The sequence below is a fragment of the Strigops habroptila genome, chromosome 6 (assembly GCF_004027225.2).
Source record: "Strigops habroptila isolate Jane chromosome 6, bStrHab1.2.pri, whole genome shotgun sequence".
NCBI classification, from domain to species: domain Eukaryota; kingdom Metazoa; phylum Chordata; class Aves; order Psittaciformes; family Psittacidae; genus Strigops; species Strigops habroptila.
In genome coordinates, this window is record NC_044282.2 from 62,802,324 (window position 1) to 62,827,456 (window position 25,133).

A 25,133-nucleotide genomic window follows, 5' to 3' on the forward strand; every position below is an offset into this window, starting at 1 on the left:
TTTTTAACTATTTATTGCCAAATAGCAGACAATCTGATAGTAGATAATCATGTCAATGAAGGCTTCTCACTACTGAGAAGTCTTTTCTCAGTAGTGATGGCGAGAGTTTGAATTGTTTGGGTTTTGGTAAGCAGAGCAGTACCTTCAAAATCTCAAGCTGTATTGGCAGCAGCTTCAATTTCGTGCTGTTTGTCTTTATTGCTGTATCGTGAGGTGGGGTAAGGGGCAATGTAAACTTTCTCATTCATCTGTTGACCATCTGAGATTGAGAGTCAATGAAAGGTCTAAGTGCTGGGAGCTTAGTCTTCTCTCCCAGCAGACAAACAGCCTTTTTGGATATGTGAGTGTTCCTGAGTAAGTGTCATGAGATAGATTTGCATTACTTTGAAGTCAGCATTAATGGTTAATCTGGAGTTACAAACACTTTTCTTGTGCATTTGAGAACAGGCCATTTCATATTGATCTGTTTTTGCAGTACGCAGACTTGTGGCACTACATTAGTGGCTCTAGCAAAATCCCGCAGTCCTATACTTAGAAGCCACCAGAGATTCATGTCCTCAAGTGAATATTCTTGTACATCCAGCCCAACAGAAAATAAATTGGAGTTTGTGCTGTTATTTGTCAGGTAAAACGAATGTTGTTGTAAGGGACCTTAAAGCTCATCCAGTTCCAACCCCCTGCCACGGGCAGGGACACCTTCCACTAGAGCAGGTTGCTCCAAGCCCCATCCATCCTGGCCTTGAACACTGCCAGAGATAGGGCAGCCACAGCTTCTCTGGGCAACCTGTGCCAGGGCCTCAGCACCCTCACAGGGAACAACTTCTGCCTCAGATCTCATCTAAATCTCCCCTCTGCCAGCTTAAAGCCATTCCCCTTGTTCTAGATCTCCCAAAATCTTGTCCAAGATCTCCCAAAGGAGACCTTGAGCAGGTAAAAGGTCAATGCCAGGCCTTGAGAGCAAATTTCAGAGGCCTTGGGGGTTTGGGTTGCCTCCTAGTTTCTGCTGGTGAATGGCAAAGGCTTAGGCAGGAGACACATGGTGTCTGAGCATCAGCTTCTGCTTGCACAGTTCTTATTTATAGACAGGGTGGGGGTTTTATGACCATGGGACTCTTCAAGGAATGCAGACTGATGGCAAGAGATGGTATCCATCTAATAAAATGGACAAAAGCATATTTGCCAACATGGCTGCTAATAGCAGGGAGGGCTTTAAACTAGGTTTGGTGTGGGATGGAGACTGAAAACCGAAAGAGAAGTATGGGTTGAAGAGAGACGCTTGGGTGTCTGTGACAGGGAAGCCTCTTCCACTTCTCCAGAGGAACTCTTGCACCTCCCCAGCACACTCATGGGACAGCCCAAAACGTTTGTATGTAAATGTGTTCAGCGTGGAACACAAGGAATTGAAGGTCTCTGTGCAGCTTTGATATCTAATAGCTCTGTTCCCTCTTGATCAGCTCTCGTTATGTGCAGAGCCTCATGCTGTTGAGATTAAACTCATGGAGGGCTGGGTGATTGGGGTGCTTAAAGTGGAAGAAGGGACACGGAAAAGGAAGAAGAGCTTGCCTTCTGTGCTGAAGAACAGCTTTAGGAACATGCAGAGCTGTGCCGTGTAGCTGGTGATAACTCAATTGGGAGCTTATCAGTTAAGTTCAGAGGGAAGGATGACACCATAGTGGGTGTTTGCTGCAGACCAGCTCATCAAGAAGAGGAAGCGCATGAACTCTCTTCAGACAACTGGAAGAAGCTTATGAGTGGAGAGTTGGTTCTGACTCTGCCCTGGCATCTGCTGGAAGCACAAAGTGATACAGGGCACAACCGATGTAAGAGATTTTTAGACTTGCTTGAGGGTAGCTTTTGAGACAGGTGCTGGACGAACTGGCTAGAGGAGATCTAGGATCAAGCAGTGTGAAAGAGCTGATGGGAGACTATGAACAGTGGTGCACAGTGACGCCTTTGGTTTCAGTGACAGTGATAAAACGAGAATTTAGGAGCTTATGGGAAATGAAGAAAGCAAGTAGAAGGAAAAAACTGCCTGGCTTCGGCTTGTTCAGGGAACTGATACGTGGGATCCTACAGGAATCTTTCCTGCAGAGCAGAGAAACCCAGGAGAGCTGGTTGATCTTCAAGAGCAGCCTTCTCAGGGACCCAAGAGTGGTCCATCATGATTTGCAGCGAAGCCAATAAGGTGTGGCAGGAGGCCAGATGGGTCATCTTGCTGAGCTCAACTACAGGAAAAAGTCCTATGGGAGGAAGTCGTACGGACAGGTTACCTGGGAGAGATGCACAGATGCATCCTGTGGGCATTCAAGGATATAATTAGAAAAGCTTTTCTTCCTTTCTGCTCTTAATGATGAGATTCTGTGGTCAAACACAGTTTTAGCTTGCACTGTGATTACGCCTAGTGAAAAATTAATGAAATGTGGTGTTGCCACTCTAGGTATGAGCGGGATGGGACTTGTCAACAGCATGTATGTGTAGTGAAAGTCAAGAGGAAAGCACTGCACCAAAGAAGAATGCACGTTTTGATTTCAGTGTATGAGAAATGGCAAATGCCCTGAAGTCCCTCATTAAAGGAATCCTAGTACTGCTTTATTTCTCTCCTAATTTGTTTCGCTAGCTGCCATGAAAAGGTTGACACCACAGATGGAATTCGAGATAACCGTAACTCATCTTGCCCTCTGTAGGCTTTTGGCACACTGTGCAGAACAAGCTTTCAGATTTTGTTCCAGGTTAATGGTATAAAAGTATACTGACTGGCAGTGCTGAGAGAACATGAATTAGGAGCTGATATAAATCTAAAACCTGCAGACTTAAATTACTCTTCAACCACTTTCATTTTGTATCCTGTTGCTGAGGGCATCCTCAGTTCCAGTATAGCTAGAAATGGAATGAGTCACTGAGGCTGGCACCAGAGTGAGAGTAAACAAATCCTACTGAAATCTGTTTTAAAGTCCCTGTTTTTATACATGTGCTGCTCTGCTATTCATTCTGGTGTGAAGAGTATGCTTCACCCTAGCCACCAGCCTCGGAAAAAGTCTTATACCAACCTTTGGAAATAGCTTAAGTTGCTGTGAAAGTCAGGCTTTAACATAACATAAATGAAAAAGAGATTTAGCAGGAGGAGGACATCAGCTAAGGCTTCCAAAGCTAAAGATGGTGCTAAACATAGGTCTTGTAGGTCTTTTGTTTCTCTTAGCAGAGAGATGCTGCAGTTCAGCAAGGTCTTTTCCAAGTCCTTTCCAAACAAAGCTCGATCATCATGCAGCCATCAGGCTAACTTAAATGTTTCTGGGGGGAGTAAGGTGCAGGCATTCAGGAAAAACCATGTACTCTGCACAGCTTTTGAACAGAGACATTATAACTGGCCATTTCCTTCTGCAAAGTCACTTGTAGGTTTTTTACTTAACATACTGATGCTTTCTTTTGTGGTGCTAAGTTGAAACTCAAGGGTTCATGTCATAAATGAACCCTTAGGCATGGGTCAAAAGCAGATGATTAAGAAGGAAACCTCCCCCCTTTTCTTTCCCAGTATTGCTTAAAATATCCGTATGATGTATTTTAACTTGCATCTTTCTTCAGAAGTCTTGAGCATCTCTCTGTCTGTTATGATGTTTTATACTTTAGCATCTTAGTCCCCTTGGAAGGGAGGTTGAGTGGCGCTTAGGTGCTGAGCTGTGCCTGGTGTAGGCTGGGGAAGGGTAGCAGTGTGTCCAGCTGTTGAACGTAGGAAGCATTTTTGTAGACCATATTTACAAACGTTAAACCTGAGTTGTGTGCAGAGATTTTCAAAGAACCCTAACAGTGTTAAATCTCAAATTTCCTTAAATCTGTGTAACACATACAATCAAACTGATAGATATGTGTTTCAACTGCGCAAACTGTAGGGATTTTGGTTTGAGAAGTTTTGTATCTGAGGTACCTCGACAGTTCCGGAAACATTCACAAATGAAGCTGCTGCTTGTGAAGTCACCTTGTTACTGTGGACCATTTAATTCTCAAAGAAGTGTTATCTAGGGTTAGCACATTTGAAATAAAATTTGGGAATTGCACTAAAATAAGCCCTTTAGCTAGTCATCTTGGAATCTCTTTGCTCCTTACACCCTTCGGAAGGAAGGGGTGTTGATGAGATGTGAGAAGTTCTTCCTCAGTTGTAGCTGTGGAGAAATTCAAACCATTAAATGTAGTTTCATGTGCAGTCAAACATTAAAGTGAAAATGCAGATGAGTAACTTCTTCTCAATCTACTTTTGCTTGCCAGGTCCTGGAGAAATACCCTAATACACCTATGAGCCATAAAGAGATCCTGCAGGTTATCCAGAAAGAAGGACTTAAAGAAATCAGGTGAGTTAAGTACCTACACGAGTAAAACGCGTTCATACTTTCATTCCAACTTAATTTACTGTTAACTGTTGTCTTAAAAGTATTTTGGGGACTGAAATGCTACATACCTGCAGAATTGGGGTCCAGGTCCCATTTGCAAACCAGCTCTCAAGTCAGTGGTACTTTTCACAAGAAAACTGTATAGATTCCTGCAGTCCTTCATCCAGCTTTGGGCCCCCAACATAAGGAGGACTTGGAGCTGTTGGAGTGAGTCCAGAGAAGGCCAAGAAGATGCTCTGAGGGCTGGAGCACCTCTGCTCTGGAGACAGGCTGAAAGAGCTGGGCTTCTTCAGCCTGGAGAAGAGAAGGCAGAGAAGGGAGACCTTAGAGCAGCTTCCAGTGCCTAAAGGGGCCAACAAGAAAGCTGGAGAGGGGCTTTGGATAAGGGGCTGTAGGTGCAGGACAAGGGGGAATGGCTTTAACCTGACAGAGGGGAGATTCAGATGAGATCTTAGGCAGAAGTTGTTCCCTGTGAGTGTGATGAGGCCCTGGCACAGGTTGCCCAGAGAAGCTGTGGCTGCCCCATCCCTGGCAGTGTTCAAGGCCAGGTTGGACGGGGCTTGAGCAACCTGCTCTAGTGGAAGGTGTCCCTGCCAGTGGAAGGGGAGGAACTAGTTCTAGATGGAACAGGATGAGCTTTAAGGTCTCTTCCAACCCAAACAATTCTGTGATAAGGGTCATACTTAATTTCCAGGCATGCATGCCTCTGGTCTGTGGCTCTTGTATAAGATAAACTAGAACTGTTCAAGTAGTTCAAACTTCAGGTACTGAAGGAAACTTAACTATTTCTTATTTCTCCATTCCAAACCATTCTAAGTGTTCTATGATTATTTTATATATATAAATTTTTTTATTTTTCTATTTTTTTTAAATGAGAATAGTCAGTTTAATTGAAGCAACCTAAAACAAACCCCAAAGCTGTCCAGGAAGTAGAAAACCAGCCTCACAAATCCTTATTTAGAAAACTTTATGCCTCATGCTATTTTTTTAGTATTATCTGGAGCAGCATGTGGTTCTGCTTTAGAGATCTTCCTGTTCCCACCAAGGAGCAGGCTGGTGTGCTGGGCAAAGGAGATGCCAGCTTGGTGGTACCAATCTGCTTTAGAAATGGAGCAACTCAGATGGTAACTCTTGAACTGCTGTAGCTTAATTCATGAGTCCTTGCTCATATATATTTCCCAGAGATAGAATGGTGTATTTGCTGAGATAGAGAACAATTCTCTGTAGGGAGTACAAAGTACTTACATTTCTGCTTCCTAAGAACAAAGAAAAAGGGAGGGATAAAAGAGCATTGGATGTGCCAGTTCGTCTATTTTGGAATTAAATAGCTGTCTTGAATTTGACTTAATGATGTTTTCCAGTCCACTTTGCCAGTTTAATACAGTAATCTATCTGCTTTGCAAGAAATACTCAAGGGCCCAAGCATAGAAATTTTGCTGTTGGTAACAACATCTTCCAATGAAATTGTGGACAACACAAAGGTGGTTTGCTTTTTGAACCTTTGAGTTTATCCAAAAGTAAGGATTAAAGATACTTACTTAGCTCTTAGGGAGGTGATGAGTGTGGTTTCTGCCCTGGGGATGCACTTCACTTTGGGGCAGTACTGCTTTCAGTCAGATCAAAGGCTTACGAGCTTTGGGGCAGCTTCAACATTGTGTTAAACGCTGTTAATCCATCGAAGGCATGTTCCTAAACATGTGAGCACACTTGTCAGCCTCCTCCTTGTGCCACCCAAGGGTAGAAATGCAGCTGTCTATACCAGTGGTCATGCTGATGGCAAAATGCAAGCCCAGCAGGCATCCAGGTACTTACATTGGTGAACCTTTTTAGCAATTCAGTGTGCCCTTTTTGGGGCAGAGCCTTAGGTAGGAGCTCAGATATGGTGTGAAAGATCCACTCTCTGGCTGGTGAGGCCAGATTTTGGACCAAACAGCCAAAAAAACCCAAACAAACAAACAGAAAAAAAAAACCACAATAGAAATGCCATGGTGCCAAATAATCCCTCTCAGCCCAAGCCCTTCTTTTTAAAATTGATTTGGGGATTTAGCCTGAGCTAATAGTAAGTTGTTTTCCTCTAAACGAGCTGCTGGTGAGCATCAGGACAGTGCAGACTCCTCCTATCTTAAATCCCAAAAGATGTTTGTAGAAGCAGTCAGACATGAAACTCAATTTCTCTAGTTCAACTGCCCACCTTTACAGACTTAGCCACATTGGATGCTGTGTCGTGGCCTTTCCTCTGCAGTGTTAGATTGATGTTATACAGCTTTATTTAGGTTAAGACCTAAAAGGCTTTCAGTTCTTAAGCAATTCAATTCCAGTTGCTGCCAGTAAGTAATGTGTTGTGGCTGAGCTTCTGATACGTCCTTGCCTGTGACAAGATGGGTTTAACATGAATCAATATCCCTGGAAGTGTTCAAGGCCAGGTTGGACGGGGCTTTGAGCAACCTAGTCTGGTGGAAGGTGTCCCTGCCCGTGGTAGGGGGGTTGGAACTAGGTGAGTTTTAAGGTCCCTTCCAACCCAAACTGTACTATGATTTGATTGAAAAAAGAGAAAATGTTTTTGACAGCATGAAAGCTGTCAGAAGAGCATGATGAGTTCAGCGCTTTTTGAGTCCTCTTGTGTGTGGAGGTTCTGGCAGGAAACCACAGCAAAGCCTTTGACAGCAGATTATAGCGATTTCCATGTACTTGAGGCACTGCAAGACTTCAGTTTGGTAAAATGGTGTGTAAGTTTGCAGGCAGGACATGGGCTCCCTGGTTAACATTTATGTTGAGGCTTTTTCAAATTGTTTCTCAATGCAATTTGCTTTTAATAAACAAAATGGCAAATTTCTTTGGTAAATATTTCCACAGTCCACATATCTCTAAACTGTCATTTTGACTTCAGTGTGTGCTTGTTTGGGTTTTTTTATTCACCATCTGCTGCCTCACATCTATAGATATAGCTAACATTTTAGAATCTCTGATGTTCAGAAAGAAGATAATTTTAGAAGTGACAAATGGCTTTCCTACAGATGTGCTGAAATGAGGTGGAGGGAATGGGGAGCCCAGCTAGTGTCCAGCAGTCACCTTCCTGCCTGGCTCTGCTGCCAGTCCATCTTCCTCTTGCTCTGATGATTCCTGCCACGTGCTGCCACTTGGGCCAGCTGCTGAAAAGGAAGCTTGAGGGCATGTTTAAAGTTTAGATGGCTCAAAGTGCTGGTCCTGTTTTAGAGTATTTGGGATTGCAGAGAAGAAGGGTGGCAGTGGAGAGTGGAAAAAACAGTAACAGTGGCTTCTGCTAAGTGGAAGACAATTTGACTATTTTTTTTTTTTTTTTTGGACAAGACTAGGTCTTAAGATGGGGGGAGGGTTTATAGCAGTGCAAAAAACTGGGGTGATACTGGCTGATTATTCTAGCAGTATTTATAACTTTATTCTAATACTCAATTTTAATCATGAGATTTTTAAAGGCCAGCCCAGGACCAGTACTCTGACGCGTCAGTTTTGGAAGCCTAGGGCATCCTGAAGCTGGAACTATACTTCTTGTGTGATCTGTCAGCCTAATTTTCTTGATTTGCCTGTTTTGACAGGCTGCCCTAATCCTGAGATCCTTTCCTATCTACTTGTCACTGCTTGCACATTGCAAAAATAAAATACTTGTGGATAAACACACAACAAATTGGCAGCATAACCTTATCTGGCTTAAGGATTTGTGCAACATCCTATATTGCTTTATCTCTGTTGGCAGTGTAGCTTGGGCAAGCCTGAGCAAGTCATAACACTTACGCTTTCATATGAGACTTTGAAGATGCATGGGGTAATGGTGTTAACCCAAGCAACACCAAAAAGCTTTTGAGCTTTTTGAAGAAAGCTCCCCAAGCTTGAATGCATGGAATAGGTGACACCAAGAGTTAGCAAGAGGCTCACACTTCTTTGATAAGTAGCTTTTAAAATCAAAATTGTTAACTTGTCATTGGATTTTATTAATCTCCTTGCCTATGTTAGAATCAATGTAAGAGTATCGGAGGAGTAAGTAGCTTTGAAAGTTCAACAAGGCCAAGTGCAAGGTCCTGTACCTGGGTTGAGGCAATCCCAAGCACAAATACAGGCTGGGTAGAGAATGGAGAGAAGAGAAGGACTTGGGGGTGTTGGTCGATGAGAAGCTCAACATAGAATCATAGAATGGTTTGGGTTGGAAAGGAGCTTAAGATCATCTAGTTGCAACCCCCTGCCACAAGCAGGGACACCTTCCACTAGAGCAGGTTGCTCCATGCCCTGTCCAACCTGGCCTTGAACACTGCCAGGGATGGGGCAGCCACAGCTTCTCTGGGCACCCTGTGCCAGGGCCTCACCACCCTCACAGGGAACAACTTCTTCCTTATATCTAACCTGAACTTCCCTTGTTTCAGTCTAAACCTATTACCCCTTTTCCTATTACTACAGTCCCTGATGAAGAGTCCTACTCTGGCTTTGTTATAGACCCCCTTTAGATATTGGAAGGCTGGTATGAGGTCTTCATGCATGTTCGGCCTTCTCTTCTCCAGGCTGAACAGCCCCAGTTTTCTCACCCTGTTTTCGTATGGGAGGTTCTCCAGCCCCTGATCATCCCCATGGCCCTCTTTGGGGGATTCAGGCCCGGCAGTGTGCACTTGCAGCCCAGAAACCAACCGTGTCCTGGGCTGCATCACCAGCAGCGTGACCAGCAGGTCGAGAGAGGGGTTTCTTCCCCTCTGCTTCGCTCTGGTGAGACACCCCACCCCCCCCCCTCCCCCCAGCACTCCTGCGTTCAGCTCTGGGGCCCCCAGCATAAGAAGGATGTGGAGCTGTTGAAGTGAGTCCAGAGAAGGCCAAGAAGATGCTCTGAGGGCTGGAGCAGCTCTGCTATGGAGACAGGCTGAGGGAGCTGGGCTTGTTCAGCCTGGAGAAGACTCCAGGGAGATCTCAGAGCAGCTTCCAGTGCCTAAAGGGGCTGACAGGAAATCTGGAGAGCGGCTTTAGACATGGATCTGTAGGGACAGGACAAGGGGGAATGGCTTTAACCTGATAGAGGGGAGATTGAGATGAGATCTGAGGAAGAAGTTTTTCCCTGTGAAGGTGGTGAGGCCCTGGCACACGTTGCCCAGAGAAGCTGTGGCTGCCCCATCCCTGGCAGTGTTCAAGGCCACGTTGGACAGGGCTTATAGCAACCTGGTCTGGTGGAAGGTGTCCGTGGCAGGGGGTTGGAACTTTGATGAGCTTTAAGGTCCCTTCCAACCAAAACCATTCTGTGATTATATTATATCTTTGGTAGCCTTTTCACTTAATAGCCATGAATATTTTGGTTTTTCCAGATTTTATAGAGGGCACTGTGTAAAATACTGGCTTGTGAACCTCTGTCCAAACACAGTAACGTTTTTTTTCCCCAAATACTAATTAAGCAAGGAAATGCATTTAAGCAGTAGCTCCAATCTCAGTGGAAATGAAAACAGACATGGTGCTCTGGTTACTTTTAATTCAAGTATTTATGGAATTTCTAACCAAAACAAACTCTTAAACCACTATGTGGAGGGAAACAGTATAGAAGCCGAAGTCCCCATTTCTCTATTTGTATTTGGGCTAAAGATAAGTGTGTCAAGAACAGTTTCGTTTCAAGTTTTAGCTGTCCTCCAAGTAGTGGCTACTTTATTCTTATCACTGGCAAGTCGATCCTTCCAAGTTCCTTACAAGATGCTCTGAGCATCCAGCTCAGAGAATCCTTCAGGAGGGAACTTGCTTCCAGACAAGGAGATGGTTATGAGAGGAGGGCTGGAGCTGCTCAGTCTGATGCTTGTGTAAATGAGCTGCCAGCACTGAACTTGAGGCTTCTGTAAGTTTCTTAACTGGTTGCCTGTATTTCTCTTCTGTTGCTAGCTGAAGATCAGAAGTCTGCTGTTATTTCTGAGGTTGGCTTGTCCTCTCTGAGTCTGGTAGTGTGAACAGTCTGTCTTCCTGAGTGCTGAGAACTAAAGTGACATGGATTGCCCTCATCTGGAAAGAAAACACAGATTTTTTTACCTCCTCCTGTTTGTGTTACTCCTCCAGTAGCTTGTCTGTTATAAAGTGAGGATCTCATCTGAGTGGGGAGAAATGCTATACTTGGTCACTCTCTTGCAAGAAAAGAGAAGATGAACTTAAAAGGCAAACAGTGCTCTTCTCAGAAATCTGAGCAAGGGTCAGGCTGGAGCCTGGACTAGATGCTGTTTGTTGGAAGAGGGAAGCTGCTTGCTGCTAGTGGATATTCTTGCATCTCAGATTGAATTAAGGACCAATAAAGTGATGTCTCATTCTTGGCAGAAGGCTTTGCCACTAAAATATTTCATAGTTCTTCAGTACTTTGATTTCCTTATCTTCTACTGCAGAGCTAGGAAGTAAGATGGGATTGGGGGCGAAAAGTTGGATGCTTCTCCATCCTCAGGGCAGTTGTTCCTTCAACAGCTTGATGTCAGGAAATTCTTCTTCCAATATAACTCCCCTCCTAAAGCCGAGCAAACCCAACACCCCATCAAGGCAGGAGTGGAAGAGGGGGCTTTTAAAAGGATGCAGGATTCTTAAATTATCTTGAAAAGGATGAAGTTCGTTTTGGATCCCACTGACACTGGGTGTGAGGATAAATAATCTCTTACAAAGTGTTTCCCTGTTAAAAGTTGCCCCTATCAAAACTGTTAGATTGCCCTCTTTGTAAAGGCTGCTCTTTAAAGCCATGACAGTTCTACAATAAAAGGTTCTCCCAGGCCAAGAAATCTCATCTAGATGAAGAAAATTAACTGATAACCAGTGAAAAATGTATTTCTCATTTATCTATCTTAAATATTAGGAAAATGGGAAAACTGAAACTATCTCACAGTGGAAGAGATATGCATCCTGCACCAGGCAGAGAACAGGCATGCCTCTCATCCTTGCTGCTGACCAGCTGTGTTGCACTTGGAATCTGAGCCATGTTCTTCCACCAGCTTGGTAGGGCAGCTGTGCAGAAGTTGGTGTGAAGATCTGCTGGTCTGAGCCTACTGTGAGGTGGCAAGTCTTGGATTTCAGTCCACTAATGTAGTTTTACCTCCCTGAAGCAGATTTTATAATTCACTTCCTCTGTAGATTAGTTCTTTAGTGTTTTTGTAAGTCCAAGGGACTTGTTTGAGGTTGGAACTGTAGGTAATCCTTAAGGTCCCTTCCAACCATTCTATGTTACTAAGCGTAGACTGAATCCTTCAGCCAACTCCATAATGGCTCTGACCACTTTTATTTGCTTTCAAGAAATGAAGCATTTTCATCAGCTCAGTCTGATTCTGGTCATGACCTTATACTTGAGGAACTTGTAGCCATTGTCCACCTTTTGACACCTTTGACTAATACCCAGAATATACAGAATTATCTTGGTAGAATATTTGATAATTTCTTGTGGGGTTAGCATGTCCAGAGTTTTGCTTTCATCCTTGATGTCTGTAGTCAAAATCTGAAGGAAACGTTCTTGCTATGCAGTCTGCTTGCTGTTTCCTTTTAATAAGTATCCGCACATCAGCAGATACTGTCTCTGTTGAAAACTCTGCTTTTACTGATGAGCTGTTACACACAGTTCAAATTTCATGAAGGAACTTGGCATGGATCAGGAGCAACCTTCATGGTATTGCTCTTAAAATGGCTTTGGGCCACTTGACATGCTGATGAGTTCATCTTTAGCATTTCCTCGGTGTCCTCTGATCATCTGAGTTGTTGGTTGAAAAATACCTCGTCAGGCAGGACCTGAGAGGGGATGGGTCCGGAGGCAGTGATGGGACCTGCTGCGGGCTTGTGTTTTGAGCTCACTTGTACTGCCTCCTGACTCCTCGTGGCAGTGGGAAGCTGGGAAACTGGGCATTCATGTGCAGAAGTGAGAAAGGTAATTTGAATCTCATTTTCCTACCACTGCTGTGTAGAGAGCCTGGTGGGAGTTGGGTAGAGGAGGTGGGTACAGGACCTGGCAGGACCTGCCAGAAGTGCTTCTGGATGGCCCTAGTAGTCGAGCATCCTCAAGAGGACTCTTGGGTTCATGTAGCATTCTCTGACCTCTGCTAACCACTCAGCTTCTTGAACACAGATCAAACATACCAATACTTTTTCTTTCTAGTTGCAAAGACTGTAATATGTAGCATCTTCCTGTTTGAACCTGTGTGAACAGGTTTTTCTGTGCGCACATTGTCTTGACCAGCCGGTGCTTCGTATGAGAGGTGTTGGAGGTGTGAGCAGTGAGTGCTGTACACTGTGAGACTTGTCCTTAAGGGAACTGCACAGAAAAATCTGCCAGGGAACAACTTTATGCCACCTGAGCTTGTAGAGCATTCCTTAAAGGCTGCTGTCTCTATCCAAGGCAAGATGAATTAGTGACAGCAGCCTGTGCCTCACAGCCCCTCACTGGCCTGTGCTGCAAGACCCTCTTGGGAGAGGATACTGGAAGGAGTTGTCCTTCCTGGCCATAGAGGGTTTGACTATGGAGCAGATTCAGCATGCTTGGCTTGTTTACAATGTTAATTTATTCAAATAGGGCTTTTTACAACTTCTTAAAATAATATTTGTGTTGCAGTTTGCCTGGTGATAGCTGTGGCATCCCACAGTGAGGAGGTCAGGTAGCACAATGCTTGCCAAAATAATGCCTTTCTGAGTAGAAAGGTGTAGAGTATTTGAAACTACTTATGGCTTGGCAGTCCGTAGGTAACCACACCAGGAAACCTCTCCTGCTTGAGCTCTTTATACAGCAGTACATTTAAAAGCTGCTATATCCAGACCTGCTTTTCATAATCTGCTGGTTGGTGTTTCTGGTGAGCATTCACTTCTGTCAGTAGCTTCCATAAAACGGGGCCAGACTCTTCATGGAGGTACATGGTGCTAAACTGAGAAGCGGTGAATGCAAATTGCAAGATGGGAAATTCTGATTAGAATATGAGGTGAAACATTTTTTCTGTGTAAGAGTGATAAAGCACTAGAGCAGGATCAGGGAGGGTTGTGTGGGCTCCAATTCTGGAGGTACTTAAGGTTGGACAAAGCCCTGAGGCACCTCATGTAGTTGCTCTTGTTTTGAGCTGGAGGTTGGGCTGGTGACCTCCAGAGTTTCCTCCCAGTCTAAATGACTCTGTCACAGTTCCCAGCCTCCTTCCCCAGCGAAGCAGCCTTTTGGCTTCAGTGCGTCTTGTAAGATTGAGCTGCTGCGGTATCTCGAAGCTGTGATAGGCTTATATGTGGACAGGGAGTACAGCTAAAAGGGCTGCTTCTAGTACATGCAGCTGGGGTATAATATATCAAACAGGTCATATACTCTGTTAGTACACAACAGCTTTGCTTTTCACATCTTTCAGGGTGTGAAGTTGTAAATTATGACCTGGCTTGGAAGGTGCTGTAGCCATCAGCTGACAAACAAATAGCTCTACACATTCATTAATCCACAGCTTCTTTAAAGGCAATCTTCAAATGAGCTGTAACACCTTGATTTTATGTCTGATGGATTTGATGTTGATGATAATGAGTGTGTTTGGGGAGACAGGGCAGGGGCATCTACGTTTCTTGTTAAAGAACCACCAGGATTGGGTTACCTCAAGTCTCTCTATTGAGTTGGATTGTTTTCATCCTCTGGGGCAGGACTTATTACTCACAGCTGGGATTCCAGGACTCTTTCCCAATGTTTTACCAATGGGAAAAGGGAATTTGTTGGAAGCAGGTGCCTTAGGGCCACTTATAGGCACACACATTTTAACTGCAACACTCTTCAGTTTTACTGCTCTATCAATTACTCCAAGCCTTCAGGAAGAAGGGGCAGGCAGCAGCAAAGGCCAGTAAATGCTGGTGTACTGAGTTCTTGTAATTTTTTTCCCATTTTTTTCAGCTGTTTCTGGAGAAGATAAATGGTTATTGGCTTACATTTTTAACCAAAGACCACTAGAATAGGGTATTCTTCATGATGCCTTTGTGTCAAGGAGAAATTTGTGTCTAAAGTCTTGGGTAAAAAGTACAGATTAAAGCTATTTTTGGTCAAACAGCTGTCAAGTATTTGTCATAGGACAGTTACAGATTAATATTTAACAAGGTTAGTGCTATGTTTGATGAGTGTCTCTTCAGGACTGTCCCGTTGTTCAGGATTTTTTTGCTCTGAACCAGGCAGGGGCTCCACACCAGGACTGCTCCTGAAGTGTGGAAAAGCTGGAGATGCAACTTCTCCCCCTCGAACACTTTCTCCTGCTACCACCAGCTCTAAGACCACCCTGTCTTTTGGTTCTGTATCATGAACCTCTGTCAGCAGATTGTGCCCATGCTTCATGGGGAGCTTGGTTTGTTCCCCTGCAGACCACAGACCTTGGGAGACACCCTTGGTCAGGCAAACCATCACAGGGCATGTTTCTTTTTTGCTTCGTTAACATTAATTTCCCAAAGAATTGGAGTAGCCTCAAGTTTCTGTGCCACTCAGTGTCTGTGCAAAACATGGAGATAAGGTATTGGGTGCAATAAATAATACATGTAGGGGAAAATGTTGATTTGAAAAACAGTAGTTCAGAGACAATGGTTGTAGAGAAAGGTTTTTGCCACTAGCAGGGTGGGTGAAATAAATTTATTATGAGAAACTCTTGACTAGGCGACTCTTTACATATCTGTTATTTAAAGGTATCAAATCCATAACTAGGAAAATATTTTACTTCTCTCATCCTAACAGACCGTGGTAGTAACAGTTTTTGCTGTCTCAAAATTGCACATAAATGTATTAGCTGTTGCAAGGAGAAATGTGGGGTGTCATACTCTACTGATGAACACTGCAGGGATTTAACAGGTTGACTCTCTTCAAGAAAACGGTAGAGCCAAGGTCTCAAAAAATACTTGGGTTTAGGATTTGTCTTCAGTATGAACTGGCTCGTGGTTCTGTAGCAGAAACACAAAGGCAGGGAAGTCCAAGAACTCTGAAATTTTTAACTGTGCTCTAAAAGGCTTAGAGGAAGGTGGTACTTTCTGGATTCCTCCTTTAGCATCAGAGAATGCTTATTTCTGCATAGTCCCTCAAGGATGTGAACAGCCCACAAACAGTATCTTACCTGTGGCCACTGTGTTAAGGCGGAGCTAAGTGCTATGACCCCAAAGGTATTGCTTACACCTCTAAACCATGTCTAAGAAAGCCAGTCAGCTTCTACAAGGGTGTTTAATCTTATCCAGGACTCGGCACATGGTATCAGTCTATTGATGTTCCTGCAGGTCAGATTCAGTTGTTGTGATAGACCATTAAAGCTATAAATGAAGCCCAACTTCACTGCGTGCCAGAGAGCTTCACAGTGTCCTCCTGGGTAATCCCCATCCAGGAGCGCATCCTGGGCTCTCAGTTATGCTGTGGTCAGAGTGAGGCTTCATCTGAACCTGCTGTGATTGGTGCCTGCACTCGTGTTCTTTTGGTCTTGTACAAATTCCCATGAACTTTGAGTGCTGCTGTGTTAAAATTGGCTTTATAGCATGAAACATTTTACCTGCCCCCAGCCTCACTACTGTGGAAATATTTAAATACATAGTGTATTAGTTTTCATTATTAATGACATGGTGAGCCCGTGGGTAGCCATGAAGGTGATGAAGCAGTTATGGTACAGGAACGAGCACATACAGTTGGCTTCATTAAACTGCTAGAAGCCTGCCTCGCTTCTCTGGGTTGCAGGGCTGCTCTTTTACTCAGAGTTGTGAGCTGTGAGTAGTGCCGAGGGCATGCAAAAGAACAAGTAAATTCCTATTCCGCTGTCTGCCTGCATGTGAGATTTCCAAAGGGTTTCTCTGACTTCTAGAAAATGTTCATTAGCTGGGGAAGGTTGAGAATAACGCATCCAGGGGTTGCCTGTGGTTGGTACCTGTATGCCAGCTTTGCTGAAAGTAGACCAGAAAAATCAGCCAGGTCTACACCTTCCTCCCCCATACCTGTTTGATATAACCTGGTCTTAGTATTACTGCAGGTCTGCCTGAAACGTTTAAGGTTTGGTTCTGGTGGATGGGCGGGAGGGTTCATATTAATGATTAGACAAATTGTTTTGCTCAAGTTTTTAAAGGGGTGTTTCTCTCCTTTTTTTGGGTTGCACTCCAACTCCAGAAGGTAAGAACCACTGCTGATTGTTCTAAAGCTACTCTTCTCTGTTAACGCAAGCTGCAAACCCCATAATTAAAAGAGCAACTGCTTGTTTCACGCAGACTTAAAAACCAAGTAATGGTAGTAATCCTGGTGTTAATGCTTCTGTCCCCATAGTCTACCCTCTCCTGCATGGCGTTTGCATCAGTGCTTTGATGTGATGCAAACTTGAAATCTTAATGTTTGTCGAGTCTGTCGGGCTAATGGCATGTGAACGCTTGGTGTCTCACTAGTTAACCCTGCTGCCTGCAACCCGGGGTTTGGGGGGGGTGGGGTGCTTGATTTGCATGTGTTTTTGTGCACCCTTTGTCTTGGGGACGTTTGGCACTGCATATTGGGCGAAGCAAAACCTAACATGTAAAATAAGCTGCTTTTCTAAATTGTGAATGTGTTTTAACAAGCTTGAAGTTGGTACAGTGGTGTCTGCTTACGGTATCTCTGCTCTGACACTTCTATAGATCTGAAACTATTGTTGTTTAAAATAATCATATTTTAATATACTAATAAACAAAAGCTATATGTGTGAATGTCTGATTCAAATGGAAAGTGGGGAAGAAGGGGATGCTCCAATGAACAAAATGGGAAAACCCCCTCACTCTTAAACACAGTCCTGTTTGGGCATTTTTATCCAGTTACATCCACATGCAGTGATGATGGGACATGAAGACACTTGCTGCTGGATGCACTTTATATGAAGCTTATATTTAGAGCAGGAGGCAATAGTTAACTCTTCTCTGTTGTTGAGGTTGCCGAGTGCCACAGCACTCTGCAGCTCTTCCCTGTAAGGGTGCTGAGGCCCTGGCACAGGGTGCCCAGAGAAGCTGTGGCTGCCCTATCCCTGGCAGTGTTCAAGGCCAGGTTGGACGAGGCTTGGAGCAACCTGGTCTAGTGGAAGGTGTCCCTGCCCGTGGCAGGGTGTTGCAACTAGATGATCTTTAAGGTCTCTTCCAACTCAACCATTCTGTGATTATAGCCTATGATGATCTGCTGGGTCCACTATGCTATTGTGCACACAAGAAATACTGTGAAATCTGCCAACCAAATTAAAAATTGAGTGTTGATATAAAGTAACCATTCGATGGATAAATACACCTTGCGTGATGCTCTGAGGCCAAGGTTTTGCAAAAGTTGAAATGCATCATGACTGCAAATTTCAATCCACATGTGGCCGAACAAAAATGATTTGGTCATGCTCTCTTTTCCAATCGGAATGGCTTGGCTCTGTCCCTGAGGGCTCAGGAGCAAGGCAAATTGGGAAGGATGCTGCAGTGGGACTGGAAGCATGGGCAGGAACACTCCACCTCTCTTGTCCTCTTCAACAGCAACTGCTTGGATTAGAGAGTTCCCACCTTAACCTTGTGTATTTTTACCACTCCTGAACTCCTTTATTCCTGCTCAGTCTGAAGAAGCTTTGAATTTAATGTGGAGTTTAAAATGACATGGTTAATGATGGCTTAAATTTGGTGATTCTCTGAAGGAAAATATGGTATGTAGGTGTCCATCTGAAATTTCAAGTAGCTTGGAAGATGCTTGAGGGGTGGAAGCTCAGAATATGTATTTCTTCTTATTCCATTGACTGGCCTCATAACTCTCTTTTAACTACAGAAATTGCTATCACTGTTTCAGTCCCTTCAGCAGTCCAATAAGTAAAGAATCTGCCGGTTCTGCAGGCAGAGGGACTGTCTTTGCTGGAGACCACACTGAGATCAGTTTTCTAACTCATTAATGAAATTAAAGTGTGGATATGGAAAATGTTAATTTTCAGGATAGACTAAATATTTGGAAGTTACCAAAACCTCTTCATGAGTCAACAGTGTAAGAATTTAGTTTATGTAGCAGTCACAGGTTTCTAAGTTATAAACAGGTTTATAAATTCCAGTAAATCCATTGAATTGGTTGGCTTTAGCTGGCAAGCTAGTGTTTAGAAGGGAATAATTACTAAAACACCATTTTCAGAGGAAGGCAGCACTGCCAAGCGCAGCAATAGCAGCAGAAGGATCGAGAACTGAATTTTTAACTGGAATAGCACTTGCTATTTGCCCCAGCACAGCACGCTGGAGACATTCCAAGCAGGAGTTCGTGCAGCACCTCACTTCTGGCTGACAAAATGAGTATTATTAAGGCCCCGTTGTTGAAGGTGCTGTGTAGCTAAAAGGTTGGTGCCCACTCCAATGATATTGGGGTTTAAGAGCATGGATTTGCTCATCCTGTTCCCTGGGTGGTCAGCTGGTAAGTATTGATGGGTACTTGCTTGTGTTGGACCTCTTTTAAACAGCATCCCTAAATGAAAATATTCACTGTGGTTAAAGCATGCGTCGGCACATGAACCATTTTTGCTTTTGATAAAGGTAGATTTGAATGGGTGGATAAGTTATTCCCTGTTTTTTCTCAACCTGAAACATACTGCGAGTGAGGGTAATGCATAAGTTAAGGGAGAGTAAAATTACTTCTGTCAAGGGCCTGTAGGGACGGGACCAGTGGGAGTGGCTTTAAACTGACAGAGGGGAGATTGAGATGAGATCTTAGGAAGAAGTTGTTCCCTGTGGGGGTGGTGAGGCACTGGCACAGGTTGCCCAGAGAAGCTGTGGCTGCCCCATCCCTGGCAGCGTTCAAGGCCAGTTGGATGGGGCTTAGAGCAGCCTGGTCTCGTGAAAGGTATCTGTGGCAGGGGGTTGGAACTAGATGAGTTTTAAGGTCCCTTCCAACCCAAACCATTCTGTGATTCTATGAAAAAGGAGCAGCATGCTGCTAGCGTTAAAGGCTGAATGCCTTGGCTCCAGGTTGTTCCCCCTGTTGTGTTTGGAGCAGTATTCTTGCTGTCAGGATGAACTGCAGTAGGAATCCTTCTGCTGAAGTTTTTTGTCAAAAATTAGTGTTAGGAGCACTCTGTGAGGCACTGTAACTTTCTGGAGGTGGAGTGTGTTCAAATCAATTACTTTCTATATTGGGAATTTATCCTTTTTTCATCAGGAAAATGCTTTTGTTCTCAGGAAAGTGGCCTGATGAAACAGAAGTACGTTACCAACGTTAACTAATGAAATATCTGAATATATCTGACAAGGGCTTGCATTACTTGACATTTGGATAATGTTGCAGTATCTTGATTGTGCATGTAATTTTTTTCAGTGCATAAATGAGATTTGGGATAGAAACAGTTCAGGTAGACAGAGGGGCATTGGGGATGAGCCCCTATAGTGCTAGCATAAGCTGATGTACATTTATTCCTACCATAGCTAGTTCTTAGAGGACACCCCAGCAGTTCAATAAAATTGTAAGCATGCCCTGTCTAGATGAAGCATCTGAACTTAAGTTTATATATAAAACTTCTAGCTGGGTGCCATGAAACTGAGTTTAGAGTTGTACCCACTGTTGTGTTCAACAGTGTGCATCCCATCCCAGATAAGAACATCATGCACTGAGTTAGGAGAAAATGTCATTTTGATTCGGAAGCCTTCCCTTGTTTCCAAACCTATATGGAACCCCCAAAACCCACACCCTAAGTGTGGTATCAAAGGAAGCTCTGGAGAGGTTGTAGGTGCGCTGCCACTTGCATTGAAACTGCTCAGGTAGGAAATAGCTGCTCTTTTAATGCATTTGCACCAATTTTCCAGCATCTGGGCAAATGTTTTGACCTTGCGTTTAACTACGTGGGATTCCTTCGCTGCCTACTGCCACTCACAGCAGTTGTTAATATTGGGTGAAAACAGGGCAGTTGAGAAGAACAGGGGAGCATGGAAATTTAGCACAGCGGGGAAGGTAGTAATTGGTATTGGCTCATTTTGGAAGATTCTCAATTAACTAATTAAGTGGAAATAGCCAAATGTGGAGAGGGTCAAAGCAACTGCTGGACCCCGAGCATTAGCTGTGGGAAGGTGATGGAGGGGAGCTGGTGGAAGGGATAATGTTTGCTCACCTTGTCTCTGGGAGAACTTGATGTTGATGTGCATGGATATACCCTTCTTGTCTCTCCTCCTGCCCTAGCTGTGTGCGTGCCACCCATCCATGCTGCAGTAAGCTGTCAAGCTAGTTGGCTGCAGAGAACTGGTAGAACAGGAGACTCAAAAGCAGCCATGTAATTCATGCCTCTCGAAACTGAGAAGGTTTGTGCATCTACGCCTCAAACCTCTCCAAGCCAAGAACCACAGCTTGAGCTTATTTAGAGCCCAGGGTGATTGATGACTGTGAGCACAAAGCTGGAGAACATCTCGGTTCAGAAGCTTTAGAAATCAAGTTAAGTGAGCTCTAACAGGTCTGACCCAGCTTCCTCTAAGGGGACACAGAGGGGCACAGTAGTCACAAACTAGTCATGTTGCAGCCCTGCTGAGCTCTACATAATCTTTTCTGAAAGATGAATCCTGTTTTGAGACCTCCACAAGGACTGGTACGTTAGCAGTAACCTTAATTGAAGCTGATGGTCAGCACTGTTGGAGACTGACTGTGGCTCTGCATGTGGAGCAGCACGGATTTAGGTGGGATGGAAGGGATTGACATGAAATAGTATAATGATGAATTTGGAGTGGGCAGGAACTCGTCTTTCAACTGTATCTGCTTCTTAAAGTGCTGTTTTTCAGGTGGAATGATGGGAACTGCCAGCGTGGCTGATGAGCACATGATGTGTGTTCCTGTCAAACGGAGGAGATGGCCTTCATCAATTAAAAAAAAGAAAGGCAATAAAATAAGTGGCATAATAACATCTGGTGCCCAAGGTTATTTTTAGGCAGCTATTGCATTTGAAGTAACAAAGGGTAGGCTGGGTGCAAAACGGGTAGCTGGAAAAAGCGATGAATGAACATTCGGGGATTCTGAGCAAAGGCGCAGCAGAGAACAAGCGAGGGGTGAAACCTTCCTATCCAGAGGAGAACAAGTTTCATATCCAAGAATAAATGTAACCACAGTCTCACTGAATGTTTGTTAACAAACTGCCAGAGCTGTGGGCAACAGCACCTTTTATCAAACACACCCGACGTGCTGCTTTCCCATGGGTTGAAATCAGGTTTGGCACAGCTCTGCTGGTTGGGGCTTCATCCCAGTTCTGGCATGAGCATCTCAGCTCATTTTCAAATATCTTTCTGGGGTTGTTTCACCTGCCCACACCTCCTAGTTTTGAGGTTTATGTGTTAAATCAAGACCTGCATCAGTTGGAAGCTGCTGGCTAGGCAGCTCCTGTAACCCTGCAGCCACAGCCACTCTTCTGCGGCTGCGCTGAGTGGCTGCTCAAAGTCTGACTTGCCACCCTGCACCCAGAGTGTTGGCTTATAAGGGGCACTAGTCAGGAAAGTAAGATGATTTGCATAGAAAGGGCTCAAGTGCTCACAAGTACTCGATCAGAGAGGCAGAAAGGGTCTAATATGACATGAAGACTCTGCACCTTATATCCAGATCAAACCCACTTTTTTGAAAGTTTGGCGGGATTTGTTGGTTGGATTTAACTTTTAAAAATGTTTACAGTAAGCTATGTGAAAGGCTGGGATAATGTTGCATTTGTGCCAGCTTTTCAGAAGAGCCTGTAGAGGAAGGCACATAACTAGAGATGGGTAACCATGAGAAAACAATACAGCAAGAAGAGTGGATTAGCTGTTAAACAATGGAGTCAATTCAGCAGGAGCGGTACAGGTGCCAGATGGGTAAAGATAGTGCCTGCCAATGCTTCATTCCTTGGTGAGCTTCCAAAGCGTAGCTCTGCCTAGACTTTTGTAAAATGCTTGGCTTAGCATTGATATTCTCCTTTGATACAGTTTTTAAGAAGGATGAACTCTGTGAGCTAAAGGTCAGGTACGTGGGCAGAGCTCTCCTCACTCTCTTCAAGCTTCCTGAACATGGGAATGCTTTGGTGTGTTCAGTGCTGCTCAGCCACTAGGAGTGATCTGGAAAAAAGGATGAAATTACTTCTGATAATTTTCTAGATGCAGTGTGAAGGTGGTGAGGCCCTGGCACAGGTTGCCCAGGGAACCTGTGGCTGCCCCATCCCTGGCAGTGTTCAAGGCCAAGTTGGACGGAGCTTGGAGCAACCTGGTCTAGTGGAAGTTGTCCCAGCCTGTGGCAGAGAGGTTGGAATTGGGTGAGCTTTAAGGTGGTCCCTTCCAACCCAAACCATTCTGAGATTTAATGATTCTGGGAGAGATGATGCTGAACAGTGATGGGAGAAGGACAGGTACATGTTTATACTGCCAGATACAGCTGTGCCTGTATGAAACACGCTTGTGTGCGGTTCTTGCATAGTGCTTGTCTGTAGAAACTGAATCCAGGAGCAAAGGTGAGAAGAGGGGATGGGTGTACCCTGGGGAGCAGTGTCTTTGGAAAGAATTTTGGGTTGCTGTAGGAAATCACACTGAATTGTAACTTTCAGAGAGACCCTGTGGAGAAGAGGATTAGCCTTGTGAAGTTAGCACATGGCCTTGGTGAAGCTGGTGAGAGAAGAGTTGCTTCCAGTTGCATTGTTCATGTTTACAGCCAGTGCCTCACCATTGGGGAAGGTGCATGGAAAAGACATGGGGCAGCAAGGATTGATGAGCCAAGAGCTGGTTTCAGTGGGGTTAGTCAACGAAGAGGTGGTCTATAGCATGCAGACGTATTTAGGAGAAACCTAATCACATTGAGTGATTGGAATCCTGGCTGGAACATCAATCTAGATACGCAGTGTCTGAAGATGGGCATGGATTCTTGGCAGGAATCAGAGTGAGGTGCTCACGAGACTGATTTCTCTGTTGTACCACTATTTGCTGTCTCTCCAAAAGACATTTGTTGTCCAGGGGAGTTACTGGGTCAGTGTAAAGGTACCCAAATGAAACCATTGACATGTAAGAACCAAAATACAATGAGTGTGTGGTCCCTGGTGTGCCTGAGACTCAGCTGCTTCCTCCCAGTTAGCTGGTACGTGCTGGGGTGAAGGCCAGACCTGCGTCAGGACATTGGCTTCTGCTTGTGCTAGTCATCAGTAGCTCAGCAGAGCTGTTTTGTAGCTCTTGGGCAGAATTTGGAGCATGCGTGCCCTGCCCAAATGATCAAGGGCTATGATCCTCCTCACTTTTATTTCCTTTTCCTCGCAGGGATTATTTCACCCTCTCGATGTGATTGGTTTGAATGTTCATAGCACAGTTTACTCCAGACAAACAGCTGTACCTCCTGCCCAGGGATTTCAGAGAATCAGTCACAAATTTAGGTTTTTAGTCAGTTTCGTGGTTCTGGTCCAGCCTTTGTGACAGGGTATTGGGAGGTGGAAACTTCTCAATTTCTGTGCAGGGATTGTGCTCGATATCCTTTGCAAGCAGAGGTGCCTGCTTAGTAAAGGGTATGATGCCTGACTGCTGTGGGAACAAGTCACCTGCATCACTGTGTCCTCTTGATTTTGCTTCTGCCTACAGCAGAATGGGTTAAAAAACCCCAAACTGTTAAACAAAGAAACCCCCACCAGCACCAGTGAAAAGGTGGATCTTCTGTCTCCGTTTCCTGGCTGGGATTGAAGATCTCCACTTTTTTTTTTAGGAGAAATGGCATAATTGGTTTCTATTCTTTATCCCACAACCCTCATTTCAGTATGACACAGGGTTTGGGGGGTTGTTTTTTGAAAACAACACAACTTTAAATACGTCCACAGTCAGTCGTTAGCTCACAACAAACCTGCTCTGAGCTTCAGATGAGCAGCATTGAGTACCTAGAGCTTTAAAAATGTGGGATCATTCTGATGTTTGGCAAAGAAGTATTGGAGAGCCTGAACTCGGGGGCTTTTTTGTTTGCTTTTTTCCCTGGCACTGGAGCGTGGGTAGGTGGAGTGGTTTCATTGTTGCTTATTACAACAGCTTCAGCTTATATTCTCCTTGGGAGTAGAAGTTGGATCTGTACTCTTTCTGCCTCTGCATGTGTGATGGTCAGGTGAGGGGCTGCGATTGTCTCCCAGCAGAAGATTAACACTGACCAGATACGTTCAGACATTAACCTCTGGTTTTTTGTTTTCAGTGGGACTTCTCCTCTTGCCTGCTTGAATGCCATGTTACACACAAACTCCCGAGGGGAAGAGGGCATTTTCTATAAGGTCCCGGGGCGCATGGGTGTGTACACTCTGAAGGTAAGTGGCTTGGTGGGGAACCTCATTTGAATGTGCAGCTCACTTTTATCCATTTAAAAATATGGTGGATTAGGATAATGCTGAAGAGGGGACTATGCCTCACTGGCATGAATTGTAGCATATATTTTCCCTCCAAATGCAAATACTTAAGTCTTCATGCTTGCTAGTGAGCACCTGGATGCTGGATATACAACTGGAGGTCTAGATTTCATTCACGGTGGTGTAGTTTGCTGATACTACTATCCCAGAAATGACAGAGTAATTAAAACTTCAATGAAATTTTAGCCCTAAAAGGGTAACTTCATCTTCACTGATCTTATCCTGTGGTTAGAAATGAAAAATTAACTTTCCTCAGTCTACTAATAGTAGTCAGAGAACATCTGTTGTGAGAAAGTGTGGATTCCTTGATTTCTCTGATTGGCATCTTTAAAAATAATCTTCATTTGAAACCTTTTACCCCAGTTAAACTGCTGGAAGGAAGCTGGCTCTCACTCTTCCTCATTTTCTGTAGATTTGACTCTGAAGATTGTGCCTTCAGAGCACACAGGATTCCTCTCCCTACATGTAGACCTGTTTCATGCAGGTGTCT

General features: G+C 44.3%; 1 protein-coding gene across 12 annotated transcripts in view; it reads left to right on the plus strand.

The window, feature by feature from the left end:
* Positions 1–25,133, plus strand: part of ASXL2 (ASXL transcriptional regulator 2) — a 109,187-nt gene that overhangs the window by 25,878 nt on the left and 58,176 nt on the right. Inside the window, exons 1-4 of one of the 12 annotated variants that reach the window (XM_030490996.1) lie at positions 886–2,258; positions 4,255–4,340; positions 16,447–16,449; positions 24,436–24,544. In XM_030490996.1, coding sequence (XP_030346856.1) covers positions 4,285–4,340; positions 16,447–16,449; positions 24,436–24,544 — 168 coding nt within the window. In that variant the 5' untranslated portion in view covers positions 886–2,258; positions 4,255–4,284. The other 11 variants (XM_030490995.1, XM_030490997.1, XM_030490998.1 and 8 more) reach the window with 11 other exon arrangements.